A 27,177-nucleotide genomic window follows, 5' to 3' on the forward strand; every position below is an offset into this window, starting at 1 on the left:
TCTTACGTAAATGTCATTTCCAGGCAACACAGTGTATGAATAGTTAGTACAGTTGTCACATGGCAAGAAAGCTCAGTGTGAGTATCTGTGACACAAATTCACATAGTGTACTGTCACTTTTATATGTGAACGCACAGTTATGTAACACTGTGCTTGATGTGTGGAATCCAGGGAGATTTTCATATATCACAATACACCTCTGTGTAGATGTGTCTGCCTGTGTGGTTTTATAAAATCTGTACAATATGATATGAACATCAACTGTGTTTCCGCCAAAGCAAAACAAGTTTCAAATGGCCATTGCTATTCTATAAGAGTGAAAACATTTGGAATGAAAGCAAAGTAGATAATATCTCCCTTCACAGGCTCACGTATGTTTTTTTTTTTGTAAATCTTTATCATACCAAACTGTTTAAAAAAATGTACACCATAATCAATAATCACAAGGCATACATATTTCAAACATTTTATTGTTTTTTTCCACATTAACAACTTCTTAAACCAAAGCGTAAGAAAGAGCATGCTCGGGCATGCAATGATGTCACAACATAATGATGCCACTGGGTGCGAAGTATAAAATAGAATAGTAGAGAGTTTGTATTCATACCATTCATAAACTCATGACATTTCAGTCTCCACTGAGAGTTAAAAGCTAACGTTTATTTTACACTGCTCTCCATGTCTCGTAGCCTTGTGTTACTAAATAAAAGAGACGAGAAGGAGAGACTTTACAAAGTGACACCAGATTTAGCAGGCTGAACAAACATGCGGAAAAGTCTCATCCGGCCCAAAACATGTCAGGAAGTGACACTGTAGAAACCCCACCTTCCCATTTTGAATGGTTCAAAGGGTGAATAAGGGACAGAGTCAAGTCAAAACAGTGCATGCCATTCCTGGTTTAAGTGGGGAGTGTGTGAGTTGTGTTGAAGGTTATTAGTATCCTCATAGCCTGGCATCATGATGCGGTTTATCGCAATTTACATTACGATTAATTTGAGAGGGAAACTGAATTAATATGAGGCACTCTGCATTCTCTCTGGCTCGCAAAATGTGTCAAATAGGAGTAATAATGACACATACACATATCATAGTATAATTAGCGGTCGTAACATAACAGTCTGGAAGCTGTACAAAGGGATAAGGCTGAATTCTTCTCTCTATGTCAGCAGTTAAATGTGTCATATGTTGGGTTGCCGTGCGAATGTGTGTCAATGTACAAGGAGTGCTGACATAAAAATTTCTCTTTGCCAACAAAGTTCCTTGAGTATAAATTTGGTGTTGGTGATATACAAAAGTTCACAAATCATACAAGAATGCTTTTTTTTTTCCCAGACCCAAACATTTGGTTTTGTGGAGTGTGGCGACCTCAAACAAGTGAAACAGGTAGTGATAGGATGGAGTCCAAACAAATGAAGACAGAATATTGATGTTAAAGGGATTGACAATGCATTTCAACACCCCACGCGGCCTCATGCAAAGGTTTCAAGTGGGTTTGAAATAAATTATATATATATATATATATATATATACTGTATATATATATTTAAAAATGGCTGAGCCCTTTAAATGGATCTACTCTTGCAGCATAGTTCTGTATGTAGCGCATAGTGCGAACAGGTGAATGAAATTGATCGATGGGAAAAGGTTGAAAGACAAAATGTTTATTTTTATGTGCAGTGCAAAAATGTAGTGTGACTTTCATGTTCTTGGTTACCATGTAAAATGATAACCTGTTTCATATTTTTTAAGTGGTGGGAAATAGGGGCGGCCCGGTGGTCGACTGGTCAGCGCGTAGACCTCACGTTACAGAGGTGGAGGGTTCGATTCCGGCTCCGGCCTTCCTGTGTAGACATGTTGGCCCCGTGCCTGCGTGGGTTTTCTCTCGGTACTCTGGTTTCCTCCCACATTCCAAAAACATGCACGGCAGGTGAATTGAACACTCTAATTTGTCCCGAGGTGTGAGTGTGAGCGTGGATGGTTGTTCGTTTCTGTGTGCCCTGCGATTGGCTGGCAACCGACTCAGGGTGTCCCCCGCCTACTGCCCGAAGACAGCTGGGATAGGCTCCAGCATGCCCCGCAACCCTTGAGCGGATCAGAAAATGGATGGATGGATGGATGGGTGGAAAATGGACCAAATCTACCCGTGACCGTCCTTTAAACCGTATGCAATGGACACCCATGCATATGTGTCCTTAAATGCCACAATCATGTAAAGCTGCGATCTTCACTTTATTGTGAATCTTATTCAATCATATTTTAATGGTTGCAAGCTCAAAATAAGAGATTAAAAGGAATGGCGTTCATGCAGAAACTGAAACAGGCCTCTTCACTAAGGTTCTGTGTCCGTCATTCAGGCTGTGGGCTACAGTGGAATAAGCAGAATGCCCATCTCAATAAGTAATAATATAATATACTGCAGTCATCGATAAGTCTTAGTAGATCATACGTGTTTTAGCTTAAATAAAGAAATGGATGAAAAGAATTGCTACTCCAATATTGAGTAAAATGACCAAAACCACCAGAATGGAGCTGGAGCCCTAGAAAATGGGAGGATGAAAAGAAACAAAATTAGTCCAGTTCTCTTTGAGGAATGCTTGTACAAAGTCATTTTCTTTGCTTCTTTAGCTTTTAATAATGTCTTCATTAAAAAGGCATAGTTTTGTCTTTCCTGTGCTGTGAAGAAATGGTTGCAAAACCAAGATAGAGCTGGACTTACTGAGTTTGATTTGAGGCTGAGAAGTTCTCCTTCCTGCTCCAGAGTGATGGGCTGAGACTGAAACGGTGGGGAGAGGGTGAGGTCCCTTTGCAGCGGCCAGTCCTCGAGCTCCGCCCCCGCACTCAAATTGTCCAGCATCTGGACAGAGTCCACGGATCCCTCTCGAACTGGTCTCAGGCCTCGGGATCGCAGCCTGTTGTTTTTTGGGGCTGGCGATTCCGGAGCCAGGCCTCGAGATAGCTGCGATTCCGGACACTGAAGCCTCATGTCTACTGTGTATTCATTTATCCTTTCCTCATCCTGCTCCGTGAGGCGTGAATGGACGGGGCTCCACCGAAGGGTGCTTTCAGCAGTCCAACCCTCGGTCAGGCCATCTTGCCTTTGGTCAGTTACAGCATGCTCATTAAGCTTGTGGTTGGGGGGATTGTGCTGCTTTCGGCGGTGGTTGGAGAAGACATGCTCTCGAAAGTTGTAACTGGAGGCAACGTGGTCACTGGGGTTGTGATTGGAGGCAACATAATCCTGGGAGGTGTGATTGGAGGAATCATGCTCAGAAGTCTTGTGATTGGACATGTTATGTTCCAAAGCTTTGTGATTGGACAAAACGTGAACGTGCCTGTAGTTGGAAGAGGCATGCTCACAGGCCTTGTGATTGGTAGACGAATGATCCCAGGTTTTATGATTGGATGATGCGTGTTCCCTTGACTTGTGAGCGGAAGTGGCATGCTTAGAGGACTTTTGGTTGGACACGGAATGCTCCCATTCTCTGTGGGAAGAAGTGTGCTCCCGGACCTTGAAATTGGAACTTGGTTTCTCACGGAGCTTGTGGTTGGTCAATGGTATTGGATCGTGACCGTTAATCTGGCCCTCCTGTTCTTCTAGTAAAGAGGGCGTGGTCGAGCGGCTGCTACATCCTCGATCCGGGTACGTGTCATCCGCCCAGTTTTGAGCACCCCCTTTCGGCAGGTCCATACCCCGTGACTCCACCAGCACCTGGATCTCTGACCCGCCCTGATCGTCCACGGCGCTCTGTCTCATGAAGCAAGCATTTCTGGGACGATGTACATGATTGGGTGGACTGCCGGTTGGGCAGATGGGGACACTCAGCACAGGGCTGAGATCGGGTGTTATTACCGGCGGTGTTGTGTCCGGAGTACACAGCTCTGGACTGTCTGTCCCGGTGGAGATGACCTCGTGGTCTTTGTCCTTGACATTCTGGTGCTGGGGCTTTTGACATTCGAGCCCTGGGAAAACAGTTGGACAGGTAATACTGTAACACCAATGAAGTGAACTGGCACAAACCCACAGTGAACTCATTAGATGGCAAGTGTGTGCAAGACTATGGAGCCGTGTTAATAGCATGCTGTGTGACAAAAGAAAAGTAGCAAACAAACTGAATACTGGACAAGCAGTCGCAGTTAGCTTCAGTCTTCAAAAGTATTCTCCTTATCTTAAGTCAACAGTCTCAAACTTGACTCTTAAACTGGACTGTGATTTTAAACTTGACCGGCAAATTGGTGCCGTTGTTAAATCCAGCTTCTCTCATCTTAGGCAGCTGGCTAAAGTAAAACCTCTCCTTTCGCATGAGCACCTTGAGACAGTAATTCATGCTTTCCTCACATCCCGGCTCGATTACTGTAATGCACTTTACTTTGGAGTCAGCCAAACCTCCATTAAGCATCTCCAGCTGGTCCAGAATGTTGCCGCTTGCCTCTTGACTGGCACTCGTAAGAGGGGGCACATAACTCCTACTCTGGCATCCCTTCACTGGCTCCCTATGCATTTTAGAGTTCTTTTTAAGATCCTATTATTTGTTTTAAAATCTTTAAATGACCTCGCGCCACCTTACCTCTCTGAGCCCCTCCGCCCCTAGACACCGCCTCAGGTCTGCGGACCAGACATTATTAGAAGTACCAAGAACTAAGCGGAGGCTCAGAGGGGATCGAGCCTTTTCCATTGCTGGTCCCTCTCTCTGGAATGACCTGCCACTGAACATTCGGCAAGACTCCTCGCTGCCCATCTTTAAAACCCACCTCAAAACTCACTTATATTCTTTGGCATTTGACTCAGCATGACCCAAATTATGATCTTAGTTATACTGTTTGGTGCTCTCTACCGTCTTTGATACTGATTTGTTGCTTTATTGTTGTATATATGATAGTTGCTCCAGGTACAGCACTTTGTATATAGCGATGGCTGTTTTAAAGTGCTCTTGAGTTGAGTTAAGTTGAGTATTGTATTCCACGGCAGAAAAGTTACAAAAGTATCTCGTTGGCTTTTTCTCTTTCTAACAAACTTGTCGATACTGTATCCTAACTTGTCATATTATTAGGTACATCAGCATGATCTTAGTGCAAGAGCTGCCCTTTAACACTATGTTTACTATTGTGCTTGTAACCTGTAGTGCTGTAGAAGTGTGTAATACCTTATTTAGGGAGAAATTGTTTACATGGAAAATGCCGCAGAAGTCAGACAAAATGGCACTATAACATGATTTGAATTAGTGGAGCCGCATAGTGCTTCTTAAAATGCAGCTACAACGATATGCCCATGTTTAAATGTAATAATAATAATAATAATAATAATAGATTTTATTTATAAGCGCCTTTCAAGACACCCAAGGACACTTTACAATAACAAAAAACACAAAACAATACGGGTTGAGCAGCGGCAGCCAAAACGCGCCAGCGTTCACTCAACCCGAAAGTCAGAAAGAAACAAGGGAGGGAGAGGGGGAGAAAAAAAAACCACGCTCGAACTACCCTCATTTGAGGATAATTTGAGTGAGGCAAAAAACTCCTGCACAAGCATATGACAGTTACAACAGGTCACAAGACATAAACAATGAAGACGGTGAAACAAGGGAATGTATGAGGGAGGGGGTGATGGTGGGGGACTAGCTTCCGTGCGTACTTTCATCAGGGGAAGGTCGAGATAGCAGATGTTGTTTTGGTAGCAGGCTGCCCAAGAATTTAAGACAGTCTTGAGTCCATGGCTTATGTCTCTAAGACACTTATGACAGATTTCATGGACATAAAACAATATTCAAGGTGATTCCGTACTTGATTGACAACTCACCATTGCCGTAGATGTGAAAGGAGGGTGAGAGCTCTTTGGCAGCTATACGTGAGAGTCGACATTCTTCCATGGCCTTCTGTGCAACTTTCTCAGCCGCCTCTGCCTTTCCACGAGCGTGGCTCATTCTGGTCACAACAGTAAGAAACATTTCACTCATAGAGTTCTGAGAGAAAATAGAAAGACGTTCTGTCTTTTACAAACTGAAAATGGACCGTGAAGTAGTATTTCATACTCTGATTATCCATTTACAGTGACAGTCTTTCTTCAGTGATCTATTACCGTTGGCACTGTGACAATACTTCCTCTGATAGATTACATCAGATTGTATTTGTGGAATCTATTTTTTTAATCAATGAACTTATTCACTTTTTTTGGCAGTACAATAACTCTGTGGGGTTACAATATGGAAGGGTTGGATATGTACTATATTTTAGTACATGTACAGCCCTACATCCATGGACATATAGCTATGGAAAAAATTAAGAGCCGAAATGTTTTCATCAATTTCTTCCATTCATCCATCCATCCATTTTCCACCGCTTATCTGGGGTCGAGTCGCGGGGGCAACAGCTTTAGGAGGGAATCCCAGACTTCCCTCTCCCCAGCCACTTCTTCTAGCTCTTCTCGGGGGATCCCGAGACGTTCCCAGGCCAGCTGGGTGACATAGTCTCTCTAGCTTGTCCTGGGTCCTCCCCGGGGCCTCCTACCGGTGGGATATGCCCGGAACACCTCACCAGGGAGGCGTTCAGGAGGCATCCTAATCAGATGCCCGAGCCACCTCATCTGGCTCCTGTCGATGTGGAGGAGAAGTGGCTCGACTCTGAGCCCCTCCCGAATGACCAAGCTTCTCATCTTATCTTGAAGGGAGAGCCCGGACACCCTGTAGAGGAAACTCATTTTGGCCGCTTGTATCCGGGATCTCGTTCTTTCGGTCATGACCCATAGCTCGTGACCATAGATGAGGGTTGGAACGTAGATCCACCGGTAAATTGAGAGCTTGGCCCTTTGGCTCATCTCCTTCTTTACAATGACAGACCGATACAAAGTCGGAATCACAGCAGACACTGCACCGATCCGCCTGTCGATCTCTCGCTCCCTCCTGCCCTCATTCATGAACAAGACCCCAAGATACTTAAACTCCTCCACTTGGGGCAAGATCTCCTCCCCGACCTGGAGAGGATACTCCACCCTTTTCCGACTGAGGACCATTGTTTTAGATTTGGAGGTGCTGATTTTCATCCTAACCGCTTCACACTCGGCTGTGAAGCGCTCCAGTGAGAGTTGGAGAGCCCTGTTTGAAGGAGCCAACAGCACCACATCATCTGCAAAAAGCAGGGATGCAATACTGAGGCCACCAAAACGGCCCCCCTCAACGCTTCGGCTGCGCCTAGAAATTCTGTCCATAAAGGTTATGAACAGAATCGGCGACAAAGGGCAACCTTGGCGGAGTCCTACCCTCACTGGAAACGATTCCGACTTACTGCCGGCAATGCGAACCAAACTCTGATATCGGTGGTATAGTGACCGAACAGCCCGTATCAGGGGGTTCGGTACCCCATACTCCCGAAGCACCTCCCACAGAACTCCACGAGGGACATGGTCGAACGCCTTCTCCAAGTCCACAAAACACATGTAGACTGGTTGGGCGAGTTCCCATGTACCCTCGAGGACACTGCTAAGGGTGTAGAGCTGGTCCACTGTTCCACGGCCGGGACGAAAACCACACTGTTCCTCCTCAATCTGAGGCTCGACTTCCCGACAGACCCTCCTCTCCAGCACCCCTGAATAGACCTTACCAGAGAGGCTGAGGAGTGTGATCCCTCTGTAGTTGGAGCACACCCTTCGGTCCACCTTTTTAAAAAGAGGGACCACCACCCCGGTCTGCCAATCCAGAGGCACTCTCCCCGATGACCACGCGATGTTGCAGAGGCGTGTCAACCAGGACAGCCCCACAACATCCAGAGCCTTGAGGAACTCCGGGCGGATCTCATCCACCCCTGGAGCCTTGCCACCAAGAAGCTTTTTGACCACATCGGTGACTTCAACCACAGAGATAGGAGAGCTCACCTCAGAGTCCTCAGACTCTGCTTCCTCCAAGGAAGGCGTGGTGGTGGAGTTGAGGAGGTCTTCGAAATACCCGGGATGTTGGGAGTACCGAGTCGAGGTCAGCTTGTTCATATTAATGTCTGGTGCCACTAAAAGTGTAACAAGTAACAATCTGACACAAAGGAAAACATGGAATGCCTAAAGCACCATTTCTGGCAGTACAATGCCAAGAAGTATTTATTCAAAAAATTGAGTACCGGTAAGTGATTATGGGTTCTCATCAAGACAACATTCAGGAAATAACTCTTCATTTCAACTCTTAGAAGCTGTTTTTGTTGTCATTAATATATTGGTCCAAACATACCTTGAGTTTTACCAGGTATTTAAAATGAATGGGAAACTGAAGAAACGAGGGTGATCTTTTGATTTTTGACATGGCTGTAAATACAGTAAATGTTATATTACCTTGACATGGCAATCTCAGCTTTCTGCTTGGCAATTTCCGCAGCCTTTTCTGCAGCTTCAACAGCTCGGTCCACCTTCTCTCGGATTTTACTGGCTCTCAGCGGAATCAGGTTCTTGCGCTTGCCGCTCACCAACATGTTCTGTTTGTACTTTCCCTCCTCCTTGGTGCCATCAGGAAAGGTAGTGCATCCGTATCCATGTCTTTTGTTCCCTGCCCATTCACCTGCGTAGTGAAGACCATCCGAGCGTCGACCCACCCCCCAGCCAGCCCTGTGGTCGCTCCGCCACTCACCTGCATACATTTCTGTGACAGTTGCATCCACAGGAGTACCCTGTTCATTCTCACTAGCATTGGAGTGGATGTCGGACGCAGCCGAGCTAACCGTACTCATGCCGGCCTCGCTGCAGAAGGAACTTTGCTTACTCAGCTGACTGGCAAGGGAGCTTTTGGATTCTGAGCGTCGTAGTTTCAGGCCGCTTAGGATGGATTGTCGAAAGCGACCTTTCCTCTTTCTCTGGCGCTCGGCTTCACTTGGAGCAGTTAGAGCAAACCCTCCTCGGCCCACAGGGCTGCCAGCCAGCCCAGCCACCACCCCGTCCGTGGGCGTATTGGCCACACCGTCCTCAAGCACAGCTGGGGGGCCGTGACTGTGCTCAGAACGGAGGGAGTTTATGGACGTTCGCAGAGGGAAAAGGATGACGGCCGCCATGCCGTATGGCACACTCTGCCGCACACCGTAGCCATGACGCATCCCAGCCAGCCACTGGCCCTGGTAGGTTCCTGGCCCAGGCAGAGACATGAATCAGAAGTCAGACAAGTATGGCTTTTATGACTTCATAACTGTCATTATGCCATGGAACAGGATCACCGATTGGTCAAAACTTAGTGTCAATTTGTGGAACAATTTCAGAGACATTTCATAAATTAAGAACATCATCCATCGATGCAGCTCAGTGGTAAAACCATATATGGGTACGCCGTTGGCAGACAAAGTCACTTACAAATGGGCTGTATAAAACATTTACATTCAAAGGCCCACTGTGAAGTAATTTCAGAAAATTCCAAATGAAATATTTTGAAGTCACAAGTAATTAGATAAAATACATTAAGTAAAGCATGAAAAAATATTCATTCATCCATTTTCCGATCCGCTTAATCCAGGGGTGGCCAACCAGTCAGAGATGAAGAGCCAATTTTTTTACTGGTAAATATCTATCTATCTATCTATCTATCTATCTATCTATCTATCTATACAGTATATTAGAGCTGTCAGTTTAGCGTGTTTTTATCGGCATTAATTTTTAATAAAAATTTAACGTGATTAAATTTTTTCTCGCGAGATTAACGCGGCACACGTCACAGCGGATTTTATGTTGCTCTATAAATAAACCAGAAACAAAACAAGCGCGCTGCAGAAGTCCACGCCCATGTCTGTTTTGCCAGCCACGGCAGCGCGAAACACCGAAAACGGATACTGAAAAAGTTTATGAATGGAAAGTTTACTTTTAAAAAGTTGCCAGATTGTTCCACTGACAAGACCAAAGTTACCTGTATGTTTTGCAGTCGTAAACTGAGCTATCATCATAGTACGTCGAGTCTGAAATACCACTTAATGGCCAAGCACACAGTTGATGTGAGGACTGCGCCCCCTCGTCTCAGACAGACAGCTATGGATCATTTCAAAACCAAGAAAATGGATGACACGACGAAGAACAAATTTGCTGAAGCCATCGTTAAATGTATGGCTACTGCATGCAAGCTAGTCAACATTGTTCACAGCTCGACTCAAGCTGAAATCATTCGCATTGCGTCTAACGACTCCACGACGGATTGCCAGCGAGAGCCTCCATTACAAGCTGTGTACAGAGATTGTACGTAGCGGAGAAGGCTAATGTACACCAAGCGGGAGAAGACACTGTTTTGGGAGAGAAATAAGAGACGAGGTTGATGAGCCTCTGGTGAATAAAGAGCAGGTAGCCTGTTGAGTACTATGTATGCCACTGACGCAATTGTTACTTGTTTGGAACTATTTTGTGTGGAAGGTTACCATGTTCCGTGTCCATATAAATAAAGGGGGTGGTGCTTCTCTGTGTTTGTCTGACAGTGACGGTGACTGTGAGCTGAGGCACGTCGAGAGTTCAGCGGGGCAGTTGTAGCGAACACACTGAAAATAAAATGTCTCCAGTATTGTGTTGTGCCTCGAAACAAGTGTAGTCATCCGAAATGATGTCTACACAAAACCATAGAGAGATTTCCGCGCAAGAAGGACCAACAGAATCAACATAGCCTGACTGCTGTGTTCAAAACAAACTTGAGAAAAACGAAATATGCAACCATGGCTTAAATCCACTATAGGCTGAGTACTAGTTTACCTTAGATGTGCACTTTATAATTTTATATTGCTCTATTTTGAGCAATATAAAATTGGTGCTCATCTCGGAGCACCAGATGACAGGTGACAGCCACACTGGCGTATTGTTTATCTGTTTAAATGTGTATCCAGCAGCACTAGTGAAAGTAGCAGCGCTGGGTTGTTTAAATATGTGGTTTACACATGTATTCAAGCTGGTGCGGGGCACCGTGGGTACGGTCACGTTGTCGCTATAGTCCGGGTGCTCCGAAGCTGTTGGTCTTCAAATGTGACAGACCTAACTATTTAGCACGGAGGTAGTGCTAACACATACAGTACAGCATCCATATTAAACTCGGGCGGGCCGCACTAACATTAAACTTTCATATCAAGGCGGGGGCCTCAAACTAGCGTCCTGTGGGCCACATTTGGCCCACGGATCGCGAGTTCCATAAGACATGTTTGCAGGTGCAAAGATGTCAAATGCCGGTCCAGAAAGTAAAAGCGCCGCCATTGTTTGGCTTTGGCTACAGGTGCTTCGACTCAACCGGCAGGTAACGTGCTAAAGCCAAACCGAGGCACGGTTCTTGTCCAGATGCCGCTTCCTTGATGTTGTCTCTACTCATAGATCCTGTGTACTATTCCACATGGGTGGAGGAATTATCATTTGTCGATTATAACTATTATTATGATGATGATTATTATTCCATCCATCCATTTTCTAAAAAAGACTCTAAATTGTCGCTAGGTTTGAATGTGAGCGCGGATGGTTGTTTGTCTATGTGTGACCTGCGACTGACTGGCAATCAGTTCAGGGATGCGCAAAGACAGCTGGGATCGGCTCCAGCACGCCTGCAACCCTCGTGAGGATAAATGGCTTGGATAATGGCTGAATGGATATTAATAGCATGGGACTTTCTGCTGCTAGCTGGGCCGGGCTCGCAACTAATTAATTGTTTCTACCATCAGCGATGAATACTTTCTTATAAACGTGATTTTTTTTATCCACGACTCTTTGAGCGGCGACGCGGTGCTCGACTGGTTAGCACGTCCGCTTCACTGTGCAGAGGTGCAGATTTCAGTTACGGCTCCGGCCTGCCTGTGTGGAGTTTCCGTGTTCTCCCCCTTGCCTACGTGCGTTTTCTCCGGGTTGTCCAGTTTCCTCCCACATTCCAAAAGGCAGGCAGGTTGATTGGGCACTCCAAATTGTCCCGAGGTGTCAGTATGAGTGTGAATGGTTGTTCGTCTACGTGTGCCCTGCGATTGGCTATCGCTTACTGCCCGAAGACAACTGGAATTGGCTCTAGTTACCCCAAAATGTACAGTCCCCTGGATGCAGGAGCAAACATGGTCGGATGGAAAGTATGGACTGTGTAATCAGTAATGTAGTTGATCAAGTGGACCGGATTGAAATTGGAGAGTGAACAAGGACTCTCTTTACCTAACAGTATTAAGTGAATGAAATCAATTGATTTATGATCATTATACAAGTAATCAATTGCAGCCCATCTTTTACATTTTTTCCTCATGCAGCTTTTAGTCAGCAGACTTGGCCCTCCTTTTTACCCCGACGTAATCAGAGGCACGTACCACTGCAAGCATGGCCGCAGTGAAAACATGGACTGCTTTTTTTCATCATATTTACATGCGTAAAGATGGGAAAGGTGAGTATTTATTTAATTTCATTTTCTAAATACATTGTATTGAAGATTTTTCAAGGTTTGTATGTAAAAAATGTCAGTTAAGAACATTCTAGGGAGCATTCACCCCCCCCCCCCCCCAAAAAAATAGGCCTAACTATGCCACTGATTCGGCTCATAATGTAGCTGCTGTGTGCCTGTTAAATTGACAAAGCACTGCAGTAAAGGGGCACTAAAAGCGAATATGTTGTATTGAATCCAGAGCGAGAGATGGAAGAAAAGGAGGGTCTGTGGTCTTGTTTTCTCAGAGGAAGGCTATTCGGTTAGATCTGTGCATAATTAGTATGTAGTGTGTAATTGGGACACAGAACGTGTCCCAATTACATTATATCTTGCATTAATTCCCAATTAGGCCACACAAACAGGAAATAATGCCGAAAAGTATATTTTAAGAATGCAAAGATCATCGGAGGATATCAATTAAAAACAGCACTTCAATAATGGTCACTGTACTTTCCTCAAAAGAATTGTTGCTGTCAAACCATTTGGGACCTAAAAAAGAAACATGCCTTGATCCAAAGGAATTCAAGAACAAATGAGAAATAAAATGATCGAAATCTATCAATCTAAGAGTTTTCAAAGTCATAGTCACACTCAATATTCCTAATAGCAAAAGTGCTACACAAATTCGATTGGTTATGATGATGATGATGATTATTATTATTATTATCATTTTCACAGGAGTGATCAGCCAACCAAAATTACTCCAAAAATCCACCAATGATGTTTCAAGGATCTTTTGGCCACAGTTAAGGTAAGTGTTCCTTAATTAACCATAAGGAAGATGAAAAAAACACTGCTGACAAAACACCCCAAAACACTCACCTCACATTTAGCCCCCTCAAAAGAAACTGATTCGTAAAGACTTTTGATGAAACATTCTGTGAACTGAAGTGAAAAACATTGAAATTATTAAGTGTGAATCTTATGATATTGAGCATAAAAATAACACATATGATTAAAAAAAATCAAACGTAGTGATGGCAGTGTAATGGAATGGGGCTGCTATGCTCTTTCATAATCTGGATGACTTCCTGCGATTAATGGAACAATTAATTCTGTCGCTTAAAAAAAAGGATTTAATTGGATCGGATATCAAAATGGGTGTGATCATCTGCATTATTCAAGTGTAAATTTGCAAATGCCATACAGTACAGTGAATTATGAAGGGGGCAATTTTTTTTCATTGCAGTTAGCGTAACATTTTTTTGCAAAGGTTTTTGAGGGGCTGCATCCAATTTTTCAAGTGCACAGCGCACCCACTTAATAAATTGTGGCACTCCATGAACTAAAGCCAGTAGTTGAGGAACCACTGTAATCATTATGTCACATCATGAATACTCTGTCTGTCACATATTTTAAGGTATTTAGAACTAATGGACACATTTTTTGGAACGACTGCAAGTGGAGGGCATGCTCCATACCACGTACCACTTGGTGGATAGACAGACAGTGAATCTTGACAAAATCAGTTGTAAAGTAACCCCCCCCCCCCCCCGTCCCACACACACAACCCCCCCGCGCAATTAAAAAAAAACACCCCACAAACACACAATAAATGTATTGCTGGCATTTGCATTTGTTCACAAAATGAATATTGTATAGTTCAGATAAAGCTGCTTCAACGGCTTCACCCACACTTGTGGTTGTAATTGGCCATGGTGTAAAAGTAGTGAGGGCAGTTTCCAGTACAGTGTTTTGGTTTTTCAGTTATTTCAGCTGCATGAGAGGAGTAAAATTATAAATAGAGTATGATGCAGGGCATTGCAGTTCAGTGCAAGCATGCAATGATTAGAATTCTGTTTGATTAATGACCGTCTAAAATTGGTATTTTTCCCAGAAGTGCAAACACACATGGAAAATATATAGGAAAGTATGCAAAGATGCTACGAATGTGTAATTTCAGTCCATAAAGCTCCTTGCCAATGTATTTGTTAGTGTCTACCATCTGGGGTAATTGGCTAAATTGTCCGCAATATGACCAGGAGCTGTCTGTGGTTCTGAAAGCAAGCAAGCTTGTGCTGTGTGGGCCCAGGAGGCTTCCAATTTATGTCCGTTTTGGCTCTCCTGTGTGTTATGTGCCTGGATTTACTGGCTTGGAGAAAATGTGTCAGCTCGTGCATGCTGAATTCCTCTGTCGGCGGTCCTCCACGTGAGCGGAAGACCAGGGCAGGCGTGTTATGTGACGCAGTGTTTTTTTTCTGCCCCCTTGCATTCAGCGTCTAGTTTATATTTTCAGTGTTAGAGCTTTTCGTAACAGTAACTTAACAACACCTTCTTTGTAATGCACAAGGCTGTGTTCCCTCCGTCTCCATCACTTACTGAACTCCAACATTCTCCTTTGCTTGTCATGTGCTGCATCACACATTAAGGGGCTCAAGTTAGAAGTAAGCAAGGAAACGGCTGATGGCAGGGTGGGCGCCAAACAGCCAATTAGACATATGTATGAGCGCCACGCCATGTTCTCTAGTGACATTCTGACCTGATGTCTTGGCGTCACCATGGCGACTTCATAGCACAGAGGGTGTAATACTGAGCAAATATGGAGTGTGTTGACTGTCTTTTTTAAAAAATCAGTTTTAAAATTAATGATACAGACACAGCCCCCCTGATGTCTGTTGTGAATGTGACCCGCATTATGTTTATGTTACCGCACTGGAGAAGTCGTGCACTTTACACCAGGCTCAGCAACTGGTACCATTTCCATCCACCCATTCTCGATATTGCGCATGAGCTGGAGCCCAGCCCAGTCAAGTTTGGGCGAGAGTCAGCAGTTAATCATTGGGCACGTATAGACAAACAAGTTTGCATCCACACAATGTATAGTCTTCAAGCATTTTATCATGCATGTTTGTGGTGTACCGAAGGACACCCAAGCAAACATGGGGAGAACACACAAATTCGCATGGGTAGGCCGGAGGGACGATTTAAAGCCCAAACCTAAGAACTGTGCAAACGATGTGCTCAGCGCTACACCACGCTCAACATGTTCAACTCGCCGCCTGAAAATTCATTTTTAAATCACCAATTGGTAGTTTGTGGCAGTAGCGGTTTCAAAGAGACGAAAATCAGAATGACGAGGAGACTCTGAATCAGTTTTACCTCCATCAGAATAGGTTTCAGTTCCGTATCCATCCTGGAGGCCGTTGCTCCACGTTCCCTCATAGCGGGCGCCACTGGCTGTGCTCTCCAGCTGTCCGTAGCGACCTTTAAACCCTTGCGTCCACTCCCCTCGATAATCCCAGCGGCCCTTGCTCTCCACTCCAATTCCATGCCGCTTGCCTTGCGCCCAGGTGCCCTGATAGTTGTTCCCACTGGGCCACGTGTACACACCCAGGACCTCAAAGCCATGACTCCATGCCCCTGCATACTCACCCTGACCCTGTGGCCCCGTACAGACCCCTCTACCGTGGGCTTTTCCCTGCTCCCACCCCCCACAGTACGACCCCCCATCATCAAAGTCAAACCTGCCTCCAGTGGACATGCATGAAACAGGTTTAGGCAAATCCTTAGAATGTCAGGAAAAAGAAACGCAAGGGCCTGGTTTACTCAGAAGCAGCTAGTCGGGAGGAGGCCTTGCTCGGATCAAGTCGCAGGGAGGCACAGGCCCCTTACCTCCTTCCCTCCAAATGTGAAATCCAGTTTCCTGTTAGGAATGACAGGAAGGCCTTACGCGCATCATCTATGATGCAGAAGAAATCTAAGCTTCACTGATGGGGCTGGAATGATGAAAACGGTTGTTGTACATGCTCGTTCCCATGGGCAAGCAGGCTAACGGTGCTCCTCATCCTCATCATCCGATGCCTCCTCCACCCATGGCGCAGTTGGGGAGCTCACCGGCCCATCGCCTCGATCGTGTGGCGAGGCGCTCCAGACAAGCGAGGGCTAGGCTTTTCCACCAGTCCCGCAGGCCTACAGACTAACGACAGCAGCAGCAGCAGCAATGGATCTCGGCTCAGTTAGCCATTAGAGCATCCCAACATCCCTCCTGTACCGGCAGACATGGAGACATGAAGCTGAGATCCAAACGCGCTGGTACGTCATTCAGAAAAATTGTAGGAAAGCAGAAAGTTGAAGCGATTTCTTTCTAGCATGGACCAGAAAACAAACATTTCAGGCTACAGACCGAGTCTTTGAATCGTTATAGCAGAGAGGCCAAAGCGAAGTGGAGTGTGATTATCTCCCGTTTCCTTCCTGTCTCCACTCTGCACAGGAGGCTCTCTCCTTAGGGTGTCAAGAGATGCAGAAAAGAAATATTCCACTCCATTGTCCTCTCCATCCCAGCATCCCCCTTAAGGCAGAAATATGTTGTATCCCTCAATTCCACCAGGTCATCTGGCCCTCTCTTGATTTTTGGCCTCTCGCTATTTTCCTCCATCTAGCTCTCGTCTCTCTTCTATCTACTCATTACAGGACTGTTCCACCCCAGCCGATACCCCTCCCCCACACGCACACATACGCACTCCTTCCCTCCGCTCTTAAAGAGATAGAGACAGAAGGATGGTGCCAATAGCAGCATGTCTGGAGCTCTTTGCTCCATCCCTTTGGGGATACAGTCTGCTTTTCCTGATTATCCAGCCTCATTTCACGCTCTCCCGCTGCTCCCCTCAGACTAAAATCTGGTCGTCAGCAAAATGATTCCCCAATAAGCGGTGGTTGGTAAGGTAATTGATCTCGGACTAGTATCTCCTCACCTAAATATTGCCAGCCTTTTTTAAACTAGAGGATGACAGTGTCATCCTCAGTGGGCTTTATCAAGGGGAAGTCAACCCTAAAATGTTTGTGACCTTAATAAGTTCTATGCAACGCCGCTCGTCTAAAAACAGCATTCTGATTAATATTGTGTTTGTGGAATATGAGTTGAGCAGCAAAATCCACCCATTTTTGTCCATCTCAGCGCGTGGCCATTTGGCTCTTGTTGTCAACTCAAAATGACATCACAGGTAACATCAAAAGCAATCCATTCAAGACAGAACAAGAGGAGGATTTTATTTTATTTGTATATTTTGTGTTCGGCTCCATGGCGTGGTATCTCGGGCTCGCTGCACAGCGGGAGGTCCAGGTGGAAGCGGGCGTTCCGCCGGAGAACCACTTGCAGGACGGAGGAACCGTCCACCCAAACACCAGCACGAGGCCGGCGGCCCTCCGAGGGCATGTCGCAGCTGCCGCCTGACATGTTGGTGATGGAGACTGGGACGACTGACTGACAGGTGGGTCACGCTAGTTGGACTTAGTCACGCTTAGTGCGGGTTAATGCAATTATGCATGAAGGTACATCAATATCTATTGTAGCTGTAAAGAAGTCAAAGTATATTTTTAAATAAATAAATTATGTGAATAATAAATACATAAATAAATAAAGGTAGCTAGATCATTTGTACTTGGTCATTATATAAGTGGCTTGCATGCTTAAAAAAGTGGATACCCTTTCTATAGAGTGGGGGTCGGTAACCCGCGGCTCCAGAGCAGCATACGGCTCTTTAGCGCCGCCCTAGTGGCTCTCCGAAGCTTTTTCGAAAATGTTTGAAAATGGAAAAAGATGGGGGAGAGAAATCTATATATGTATCTCTATATATTTTTTATATGATTTACATAGGAGGAAAAACATGACACAAACATTCTTAATGTTTTCTAATGCTGTAAAAATGTGTCGAATAAAATTTAAATTTCAACATTTCTGTCAACAAAGATTTGCGTTATAGCCTGCGACACAAGTTTGTATGAGCAGGGCGGGATGCCAGGCAGGTGGCTGTTGCAGAAAACCCCCCAAAATAAAACGGCCTTTCATGTACAATTCACCGAGGGTACTGGCAAAGAATGGGAATCTGGAGGGCCGATAAAAGCATTTTAAAACGGTACACGTGAACTAAATAGTTAACACGTTGCAAAAGTGTGCCAAATGCCTCCGCGTCTGGCTCTCCCAGCTGTCGTTGGGCAGTCGGCGGGGGACACCCTGAACCGGTTCCAGCCAATCGCAGGACACAAACAGACGAACAACAATTCGCGGTCACACTCACACCTCGGGACAATTTAGAGTGTTCCATTAACCTGCCATGCATGTTTTTGGAATGTGGGAGGAAACCGGAGTACCCTAAGAAAACCCATGCATGCATGGGGAACATGCAAATGCCACACAGGAAGTCCAGAGCCGGAATCGAACCCTGCACCTCCGCACTGTGAGGCCGATGTGCTGACCAGTCGAGCACTGAGCCACCCTAGTTATTAATCAACAAATAAATAAATAAAATTGATCTCATGCCATGTCAATTTGCGGCCGTGCTGGATCCTATCCCAGTTGACTCCAGGTGAGAGACGGTGTACACACCCTGTTGGGCATAATGTAAGATGCCTCCAGATGTCCACATTGATTTTGGTGAAAATTAATTTATCACAATTTTCAGAATTTTCTCTAATGAGAGTCAAAATGTAACGTGACCTGTTAAGATGTTTTTGATTGAAAAGATTTTTTCCCCCCTCCAGCAAATTCGACCTCTTAAATGCTGCAAATTCAACAAAGGGTTTTTGCGTTCTTTACAACCTATAAAATGTCTAGAAACACTGCTGTGCACTATGTGGAAAAGTGCATTTTAACATTAAATATATTTTCTTTTAAAAAAAATGTTTATTTTCTATTATTTGATGACTTGAAAATGATGCTGAGTGCCATTTGCAGACTATTATTAAAAATCTGAGGAATAAACATCACTTGCACCATCATTTGCAACACGATGTAGACCCATCCATCCATTTACAACACCACTTATCCAGGCGCGAGACAAATAACTAAACACAATGGACAAAAAAACCCAAATACCTAAACACAACATAAATGAACTAATCACAACAGACACATCAAATGAAAAATAGCAAAAACAAATTCACCTGTTTATTTTGCTGTTGTTCTTTTAATTTGCCATTGTGCTTAGTTAATTGTTGTTGTTTTTAAATTTGCTGTTGTGTTATGTTCATTTATTTTATTTTTCGTGGTGCTTAGTTAATTGTTGTTGTTTTTAAATTTGCTGTTGTGTTATGTTCATTTATTTTATTTTTCGTGGTGCTTAGTTATTTGCTCATTGATTTGATGTCATAGTTCTAATTTACTCTTATGTCAAGTTATTTATTTTCTTTTTCCATTTGCGTTTTCCACTTCAGGGCCACTGTGTTCGTCAGCATCCCAATGACCCTGAACATGGTTAAGTGGTAGAAAAGGATGGCGTTTGTACGATTATCCCTTGTGAGCATCCAGTTTTTATAGTTACCACTAGGTGGTACTGTGACCACCTCCAGAAAATGTTTTGTGGAAAGTTGAACACGAGACCATCATGTCGAGGTCATGTGGTGACCCGCCCACAAGCTCACAAAAAAAATGCAAAGGTTTGGCCATTCTGCGTTGTCCTAAAAACGATGAGAAACACTGACCCAAATATTACCCAATGTACAATAATACTGTTCTAATACTGGGCGTGTGAAATTGTATTCATCTATTAGCAACAGTATGGGGGTGTGTTAGTGCCCATCAACTGGTCACTCTCACATCTGTGAAGGCACCATTGATGCTGAAGGGTCCATACGGGTATTGGACCAATATCTACTTCCAGCCAGGCAACATCTTTTTGGAGGTATCCCTGCTTATTTCAGCAAGATAGCACCAGGCCACATTCTTTCTACACGTATGACGACAGCGTGGCTTTCGGGTAAGCGAGTGCATGTACCAGACTGGTCTGCCAGCAGTCCAGACATGTCTTGCATTGAAAATGTAGAGCGCAATACAAAGCACAAAATATGAAAGTGTTGAGCAACTGAAGTTGTACGTTAAGAAAGAAAAGGAAAGAAAACCACGTACAAAGTATCAAAAATTAATTTTGTCAGTTCTCAAATGCTTGAGTGTGACAAAGGTGACGTCAACATTCTCCTGTCCCATGTTGCAGCACAAATTCAAAATGAGTGAATATTGGAAACGTTTTAAACTTAAAAATCAGTTTTTACATTAAATATCTTGTCTTTGTAGTCTATTCAATTGAATATGAAAGTGCAATTTAAATAATGAGTTGAGAAGATTAGTTTGAAAAGGATTTTCAAAATATTGTATTATTCTTATTTTTTAAAGAATGTTCCAACCTCATTGGAATTGGGATTTGTAATTTGTAATGCCATGTGCAAAACGTGAACACACATATGAGTCACAATATATTAAAATAAGGGTAAAAGTAATTAAGATGACTTTAGTGGACATTTTATTCAGATTATGGACAGTTTGTCCATATTGAGATAACATTAGAAGCAAGTTTCTTTTGTATAACACAAGAGCCAGTTTTGAAAAGTGACAGTAACCGAAAAGGATGCAGTCCAAAAAAAAAAAACTGGCTTGACTGGTCATAGAGGGAAATTGGCATTATTTCAGCAGGTCTTAGGTGAGAATGTCATGGGCTTGTTGTTCCACGAGCATGGCCATGTTCTTCACGTCCCCGCACCAGAAGTCCAAACGCTCCTTCATACCTTTGATCTGAATTGGGGAGAGTGAGATAGGTAGATGGAGTCAACCAAGAGATATGCAATTCATGGATTTGAAAACCAACGAAGTTAATCAATAAAAAGAAAAAAAAAGTACTCTGTGAAGCAATCTGAGTCTCACCTGCTGCAAGTCCAACACTCTCGGTTGCACCCAAGTCATCTGCACCTTCTTATCCACCTCATCGATGTTGCCTTTAATGAGGCCAACGGACAGAGCCTTCATCACCAGAAGTTCCACCTGTACAAAAATCAACACATTTCCGGAGCTTTAATGCATTTCATTACTAGAAACATTTTCAAATTGTCAAAACAAATTCTTCCAAATGGGTCATATATGGGGGGGAAAAAGACTAATTGTTTATTCATAGTTGAAGTGCTCCACACATCAAGTGTGAAATTCCACAACCAAGTGAACTGTTTGCAAGCTGACTGTCATAAATGCATCTTAAACAACCTGATCAGATAGATCTTCACGACTTTGAAGCCACCTGGGCGAACATCTGCCATTTTCGAACAACAAGCCGACTACACCCAACCACGACATAAGGACATAAGATATGCAAAGCTCCAATGCTGTTTGGATGCAAAGAATAGCGTTGGGGAACACAAACACACAACGTAAGGTTACATGGTAACTGTCACTGACATGGCAAGAAAAAGCAGTATGAGCCTGCAAGGATCTGCACACAATGTGTGATTTTTGACAATCCATCAATTTGAGTTTTTAGGGACCTGGAATGCGCTTTTGCAGACACTCATGTTTGATTTTGATCTCAGAAATTATCCATTTATCATGAACACATGAGTGGAAAAAAATAAATACCACAGCCGACGTGCTAACCTGTGTATTATATATATATATTGCAAATTAGCGGGTACAGGTGTGCAAATCTCATTTATCTATTGAATATGATGCATGTGAAATGGAGATGATCTGTATTATGATTATCCCACAAACCTCATTTACAGGGATCTTGGCACTCTGAGCAATTTCTGTGAAGGTCAGCTGCCGGTGGTTTGCTGGACGTGTGAAAGTCATCTGCAAATACAACCAAAAACAGATTGATCATGAGGCAGTGTGTGTCGAGACAGGACTTTTTTCACATGCTGTAATGAAGCATTAATTACTGTAGTTCCCATGAACTGATCAAACTATCATCCATCCATCCATTTTCCGAACCGCTTGATCCTCACTAGGGTCGCGGATCAAACTATCATATACAGTAAATATTCCCATCCCCGGAATTCTATGGAAAGGAATATCCTTCACCCGGAATAAAAACCTATGCATTAGCATTTTGACTACGATATTACGTGTTACCGGAAGTTGCGTAAGCGGAAATTCCACTACCCGTAACCCGGATGGAGGTGTAATGCCGCGGGAGCTTAGATACACGCAACGCCCACCCGATGCGACGGAAAAGACAGACGCTGAAACAAGTTTTCACTTCGCGTTTTTCGATCATCAGATTCTAAACGACGACGTGTAAGTGAGTTTTTATTTGCCGTGCGTTTTACTGTAATTGTGAATGATTTTAACTTTATTCACTTACGTCCTGGAGAACGCGGCACTATCTTAAAAGCAGCACCCACTCGACATGACCGAAGAAACGTGTTCGCTTCGCCGTTTTCATTCATCAGATTCGAAACGAAGACGTGTAAGCGACTTTTTATTGGCGTGCGTTTTACTGTAATTGCGAAAGATTTTAACTTTATTCACTTACGTCGTGTAGATCATCGCATGAAGAACTGTTAACGACTGGAGCGGAGCGAGTGAAATGCATCCGTTTGAGCGAGGCTGGACACAAAGTTAAAAAGATCCAGCAGACACTTGGAGTCGGAAAGACGCAAATTTACGAAACTTTAAAAAACAAGGCATCGATTCAACTCCTGATGACAAGCCACCATCCAGCAAGGAAGCAATGCAAATGGCAACAAAAATCCTTCAGTATGCACAAGAATTACCAGACATCGGTGATCAACGGGACACTTACTTGCAACTAGCAAGAAAACTGTATGACACGCAGGCAAACATTGTCATAAACCAAAGAATGCATCCAACAAAACAATCCAAAATACACATTTTTTTCCCCAAGACAGAAAAAAATAAACATCAAAATACTGTATGTATTTTACTGTTGTGATTTTTTTGGGATACACCTGTATTGCAGTTTTTGTTATATAAACAGTTTTTGGACAGTATATTTTTGTATTTTATTGATTGTGTTGTTACACGTGCATTTTGTCAACATACTTGCAGTTTCATAAAGGACATGTACCATGCTCATTTCCCAAATGAGGAATTTCTGTTATCAGGACAAATTGGACAGCGCAAACACGAGTCCGTACTAGAGAATATTTACTGTACTGTATACCAGGGATGTCAAACTCATTTTTGTAGCGGGCCACATTGTAGTTACGGTTTCCCGGAGCGGGCCATTATGATTGTGAATTTTGTGAAACCGTGTAAATGTTTGATCACCTCCCCATATGACCTTAATTTATATTATATCACGACTATAGAGCGCACCTGATTGTAAGCCGAAGCCACTACAGTTTTAAAGGAAAAACCATTTGTACACACATAAGCCACACCTGTCTATAAGCCGCAGGTGCCCACATTGTAACATGAAACATTTACAAAAAAAGACAGTACACAGGCGGCCGTTTATATAGGCCGCTTCAATAAGCCGCGGAGTTGAAAGCGTGTGACAAAAGTCGTGGCTTGTAGTCCGGAAATTACGGTACATATGCAGTACACAACAAATTGGTGGATAACTAGTTTTGAAATCAGAAGTCAAGATTAATGGTTAGTTCAGCCATTGTTTACGTGAATGTAATAAGTACGTAATGAGATAATGCTTGCAATATCTCGATATAATGATGGATTACATATGACAATTTGACATTTTGGTTCAGACTTTAGCAAGCATCATGAAAAAGTTGACATGCTTGATTTGCAAACTATCCACTTGTGCACTTCAACCAGCACCTGAAAGTACATGCATCTCACCTCCATCACGCAGAGGAGCTGGATCTTCTGCATCAGTTTGGCTTCGTGTGCTGCAAGGTCAGGCTGAAAATCAAGAGAAAACGAAAGCGCAATTAACATGTCACCTGGCCATGTCTTATTCGAAATTGCCAACGACATGACAAAACACACATATTTTTACAATATACGATAGGGAACGATTATGAAAAATAATCAAGTGTGTGTTTTTCTCCCCTTAATATTGCAACTGCAAATTTAATATACGATTATTTTTTTCAATGTCATCTTCCCATGTTCTTGAAAAAAAAAAAAAAAAAGGTCATCTTTCCATGTGGGCATCCAGTAGTTAGCTGGGTCTGGCCCCTGGGTTTTGAGTTCGACACCACCTGTGGGTTTGGATTTTGCGTTTTGAATTTGGTTTTGTTTCTCATTCCAAATTGCAGCCTGTGCAATTTCAAAATTGCATTCTGCATACATTGCAATGTTGATTTGTATTTGTTTAAATGTTCAGCCCTAATATATAGTAGGCTATAATAATAGCTCGTTATAATTATACATTTGGGATATTTGATTGCTGTGGAAACTGGCACCTCGTTAAGTGATCAGATCTCTAAAGACTTTGTACAGGCGGTTGAATGACCTGAATAAAACAAACCTGCTGGCCCCATGCAGACTTGAAGCCTTGGAATTTTTCTACATTGCCTCCATTGAACGCAAACAGTGTGTCAATGAGCCACTGCTTGTCTGTGTTTCTCAGGGACTCCAGTACAGGATGCATCAACTGCAACAATAAGCCGCATGCCGTCATGACCACTATGCACTGATATTGTTAAAACGACATCAGGTCAAGATTTTGAGCGCAACCAACCAGTTCGCCAAAGTTGTACACGCCTTCTCCTAAAAGACCGGCTAGTCCCAGTGTGAAGGCTCTTTCCTGCTTCTCCGTCTCTGTGAAGTCAACACCAATATTACTTTGCCATCCAGCTTCCAGTTTGAATTCCTTCCATGCATGCGCTAACCTGGAAGGTCTTTAATGTCCACACAGCCAAGGTATCTCAGAGCATCCTTGTAATAGGAGGCGTGGTCCCCAATGATACGATAATATTTGCTCGAGAGGTCATAAAACCTGCCGTGCACCGATGTAACACCTGGCAAATTATTCAACATTTCCTCAACCTCCTCGATTATTTTCTAGAAGAGAAAAAAAACAGAGGCGATGAAATGCATGAATTTACATCAGGTTAGGGTGGTGTCAGATAAGCAATGTTTGCCGAATTAAATGTCTATCTTGAACACAATGTAACTCGGTAAGTTGTATTGGCAGACTTGAGGATTTTCAATATTGCAAAAAAGAAATTCCTGAAAATTAACTATCCGAGTTACAGTAACAACAAATAAAAATAACATCTTAAGTTTCAACAGAACTGAAATGAAGCATGCATTAATTATGCAAAATTTATTAAAAAGACATTTTAATCATTTGGCCTTTTTCCATTATTATTGATATGCAGATAGAATGCCAGACAACATTTGACAATGAAATTTAAAACTGAATTTTATCTGCAAAAATAAGACAGTGTACATAATGATAAATCTGGATTATAAAAGTGCATTCAAAAAAAAGTAGCATATCTGACACCAAAGCCCAAGCCTACTGTCCAAAAATCAGCACTTATGTTTATTTGAAGCTCCTGCCACCTTTGTTGCTGGAAGATCATTGATTTCAAGTTTGAGACTCCCGATGGACGTCTTGCAGAGAATGACAGCTTCTTCACTGCTTTTCACCTGGACCGCATGAAACACAGACATTTTGACTGAATTGGTTTCTTTACATATCTAGAATTATTTAGTTGTGATTGTATTAATGAACTACTTTTTCCTTGGTCTTCTCAAGAAAAGTGATGGCATCTTTGGGATCTGGAAACAAGTGTTTCATTAATCCTTCATAAAATACAAGACAACTCCAATATTTTTTATTTTTTTTAGAAAACAATGTTTTCTACATGACCGTGGTCTTACCTGTCATCTGTCTAGCAACATAGAGAATGATCTCCATGAGGGACAAAGGATTGATTCTGCAAAAGGATAAAAACTATGAACTGGAAGATCAAGAGACAACGCCATTAATACATTAACAGGCTGAGGGACTGATACTCCTCAGCAGTCTTTTAGTCATTTATCTTGCTCACCTGTGTTCAAAGTCACTGATGAAGTTTTCATAAAGCTGCAAAACAACAATAGGGCTGTTAAAATTGGTCAAATGTAAAGTACAGTTCTTTGTGTGTGTATATGAAATAGAAACAATGTTTCTCAGTAGTTAATACTTGGATTTGTTTCTTAATTTCCTTCTCCACTTTCATACAAACAGCCATTCACAGCTGCAACATACACTAAACATTTTACTATGGAATAATAATGCACACAATGCATTTAAATGTATATAACCAAGATGTTAAACGTGATCCTGGTATTTTTCTTTTCATAATGTACAAGATTATGCAATATGTTATGTGAACAATTTATCCAGAAAACACAGCATTCTCAATGAATCTCACTTAAAATTTCAGGCAAATAAAATCACTGGAACAATAATGCGGATAACAATGTATATTAGTATTGAGTATTTACCTGTATAAGGCCATCTCCGTTTTTGAAACAAGGATCTTTAACGAAGTCTGTCAATCTCAATGTCAGTTGATGCCACAACCTATCAAATGAACCAAAACACACTCAGACACGAGTGGCAAAAATAGTAGTTTTATAATATATTATGAGAATGCCTTAACTGGACGTGAACAACAGTTTTGTACTTTTGAATTTCCCACCGTGTGGAACTATACTGTTATATTTTGCAATTAACTTTAAAAGACGTCGATATTCATGGTTTCTAAGTGCGGCAGAGAAAGAACCACGATTAACTTATTCCTTGATTCGAGACAATTTAGGGAGTTATTATTCGGGGAAGTCATTTTTTTCCTGCCTATAATAGGAACGAAGATTATTCATAATATGGGCTAATGCTAGGTCGGCACATGACTCAGCGAGCAATTCAATTGAATGGGGTCGCTAACGCTAGCAAGAGCTAACTTCAGTTAGCAACATTTTTACCTTTTGTTGTGCAAATCCTCCAGCGTGTGCCACTCAGTCGCCATCTCCGGCGTTGAGCTGTTGCTCTGCTGCTGTTTGAGATACCCGGCAACGTCCCTCATGCTGGCGACACAATGATAGTAAACTAAGCTCGTGCTGATCTACGTGGATAGTTTTCGGCTAACGTCAAGTAGCTTGCAGTGTTGTTGGTGTCCTGGGCATGACACGAGG

General features: G+C 43.1%; 2 protein-coding genes across 2 annotated transcripts; both read right to left on the reverse strand.

Moving 5' to 3' along the window:
- Nucleotides 1–452: 452 nt before the first annotated feature.
- jph3a (junctophilin 3a) lies at nt 453–16,744 on the reverse strand. Its single transcript, XM_086107016.1, has 5 exons — nt 15,459–16,744; nt 8,306–9,086; nt 5,795–5,919; nt 2,717–3,960; nt 453–2,537 (listed from the first exon to the last, which is right to left on the reverse strand). Exons 1-5 carry the CDS (start codon nt 15,838–15,840, stop codon nt 2,457–2,459), a joined length of 2,613 nt encoding a protein of 870 aa, XP_085963142.1. The 5' UTR covers nt 15,841–16,744; the 3' UTR covers nt 453–2,456.
- A 3,829-nt stretch (nt 16,745–20,573) lies between these two features.
- On the reverse strand, nt 20,574–27,174 carry psmd13 (proteasome 26S subunit, non-ATPase 13). The gene is made up of 13 exons (XM_086106290.1): nt 26,968–27,174; nt 26,488–26,566; nt 26,049–26,083; nt 25,879–25,934; nt 25,733–25,776; nt 25,558–25,644; nt 24,879–25,050; nt 24,728–24,807; nt 24,515–24,640; nt 23,881–23,943; nt 21,826–21,906; nt 20,989–21,105; nt 20,574–20,859 (listed from the first exon to the last, which is right to left on the reverse strand). Exons 1-13 carry the CDS (start codon nt 27,066–27,068, stop codon nt 20,764–20,766), a joined length of 1,137 nt encoding a protein of 378 aa, XP_085962416.1. The 5' UTR covers nt 27,069–27,174; the 3' UTR covers nt 20,574–20,763.
- Between the last annotated feature and the right edge of the window lie 3 nt (nt 27,175–27,177).

This window comes from Hippocampus guttulatus, chromosome 3, assembly GCF_054856545.1.
Source record: "Hippocampus guttulatus isolate MCC_2025c chromosome 3, RoL_Hgut_1.0, whole genome shotgun sequence".
Lineage (NCBI taxonomy): Eukaryota > Metazoa > Chordata > Actinopteri > Syngnathiformes > Syngnathidae > Hippocampus > Hippocampus guttulatus.

Excerpts from the sequence above, each read along its gene's own strand:
- jph3a (XM_086107016.1), bottom strand. The coding sequence starts at position 15,840 with ATGTCCACTGGAGGCAGGTTTGACTTTGATGATGGGGGGTCGTACTGT. Across the intron at positions 5,920-8,305 it reads GCTGAGATTGCCATGTCAAG|AATGAGCCACGCTCGTGGAA; the intron begins GTAATATAACAT and ends TGTTGTGACCAG. Across the intron at positions 3,961-5,794 it reads CTTTCACATCTACGGCAATG|GGCTCGAATGTCAAAAGCCC; the intron begins GTGAGTTGTCAA and ends CTGTTTTCCCAG.
- psmd13 (XM_086106290.1), bottom strand. The coding sequence starts at position 27,068 with ATGAGGGACGTTGCCGGGTATCTCAAACAGCAGCAGAGCAACAGCTCA. Across the intron at positions 26,084-26,487 it reads ACGGAGATGGCCTTATACAG|CTTTATGAAAACTTCATCAG; the intron begins GTAAATACTCAA and ends GTTGTTTTGCAG. Across the intron at positions 25,777-25,878 it reads TGTTGCTAGACAGATGACAG|ATCCCAAAGATGCCATCACT; the intron begins GTAAGACCACGG and ends ACTTGTTTCCAG.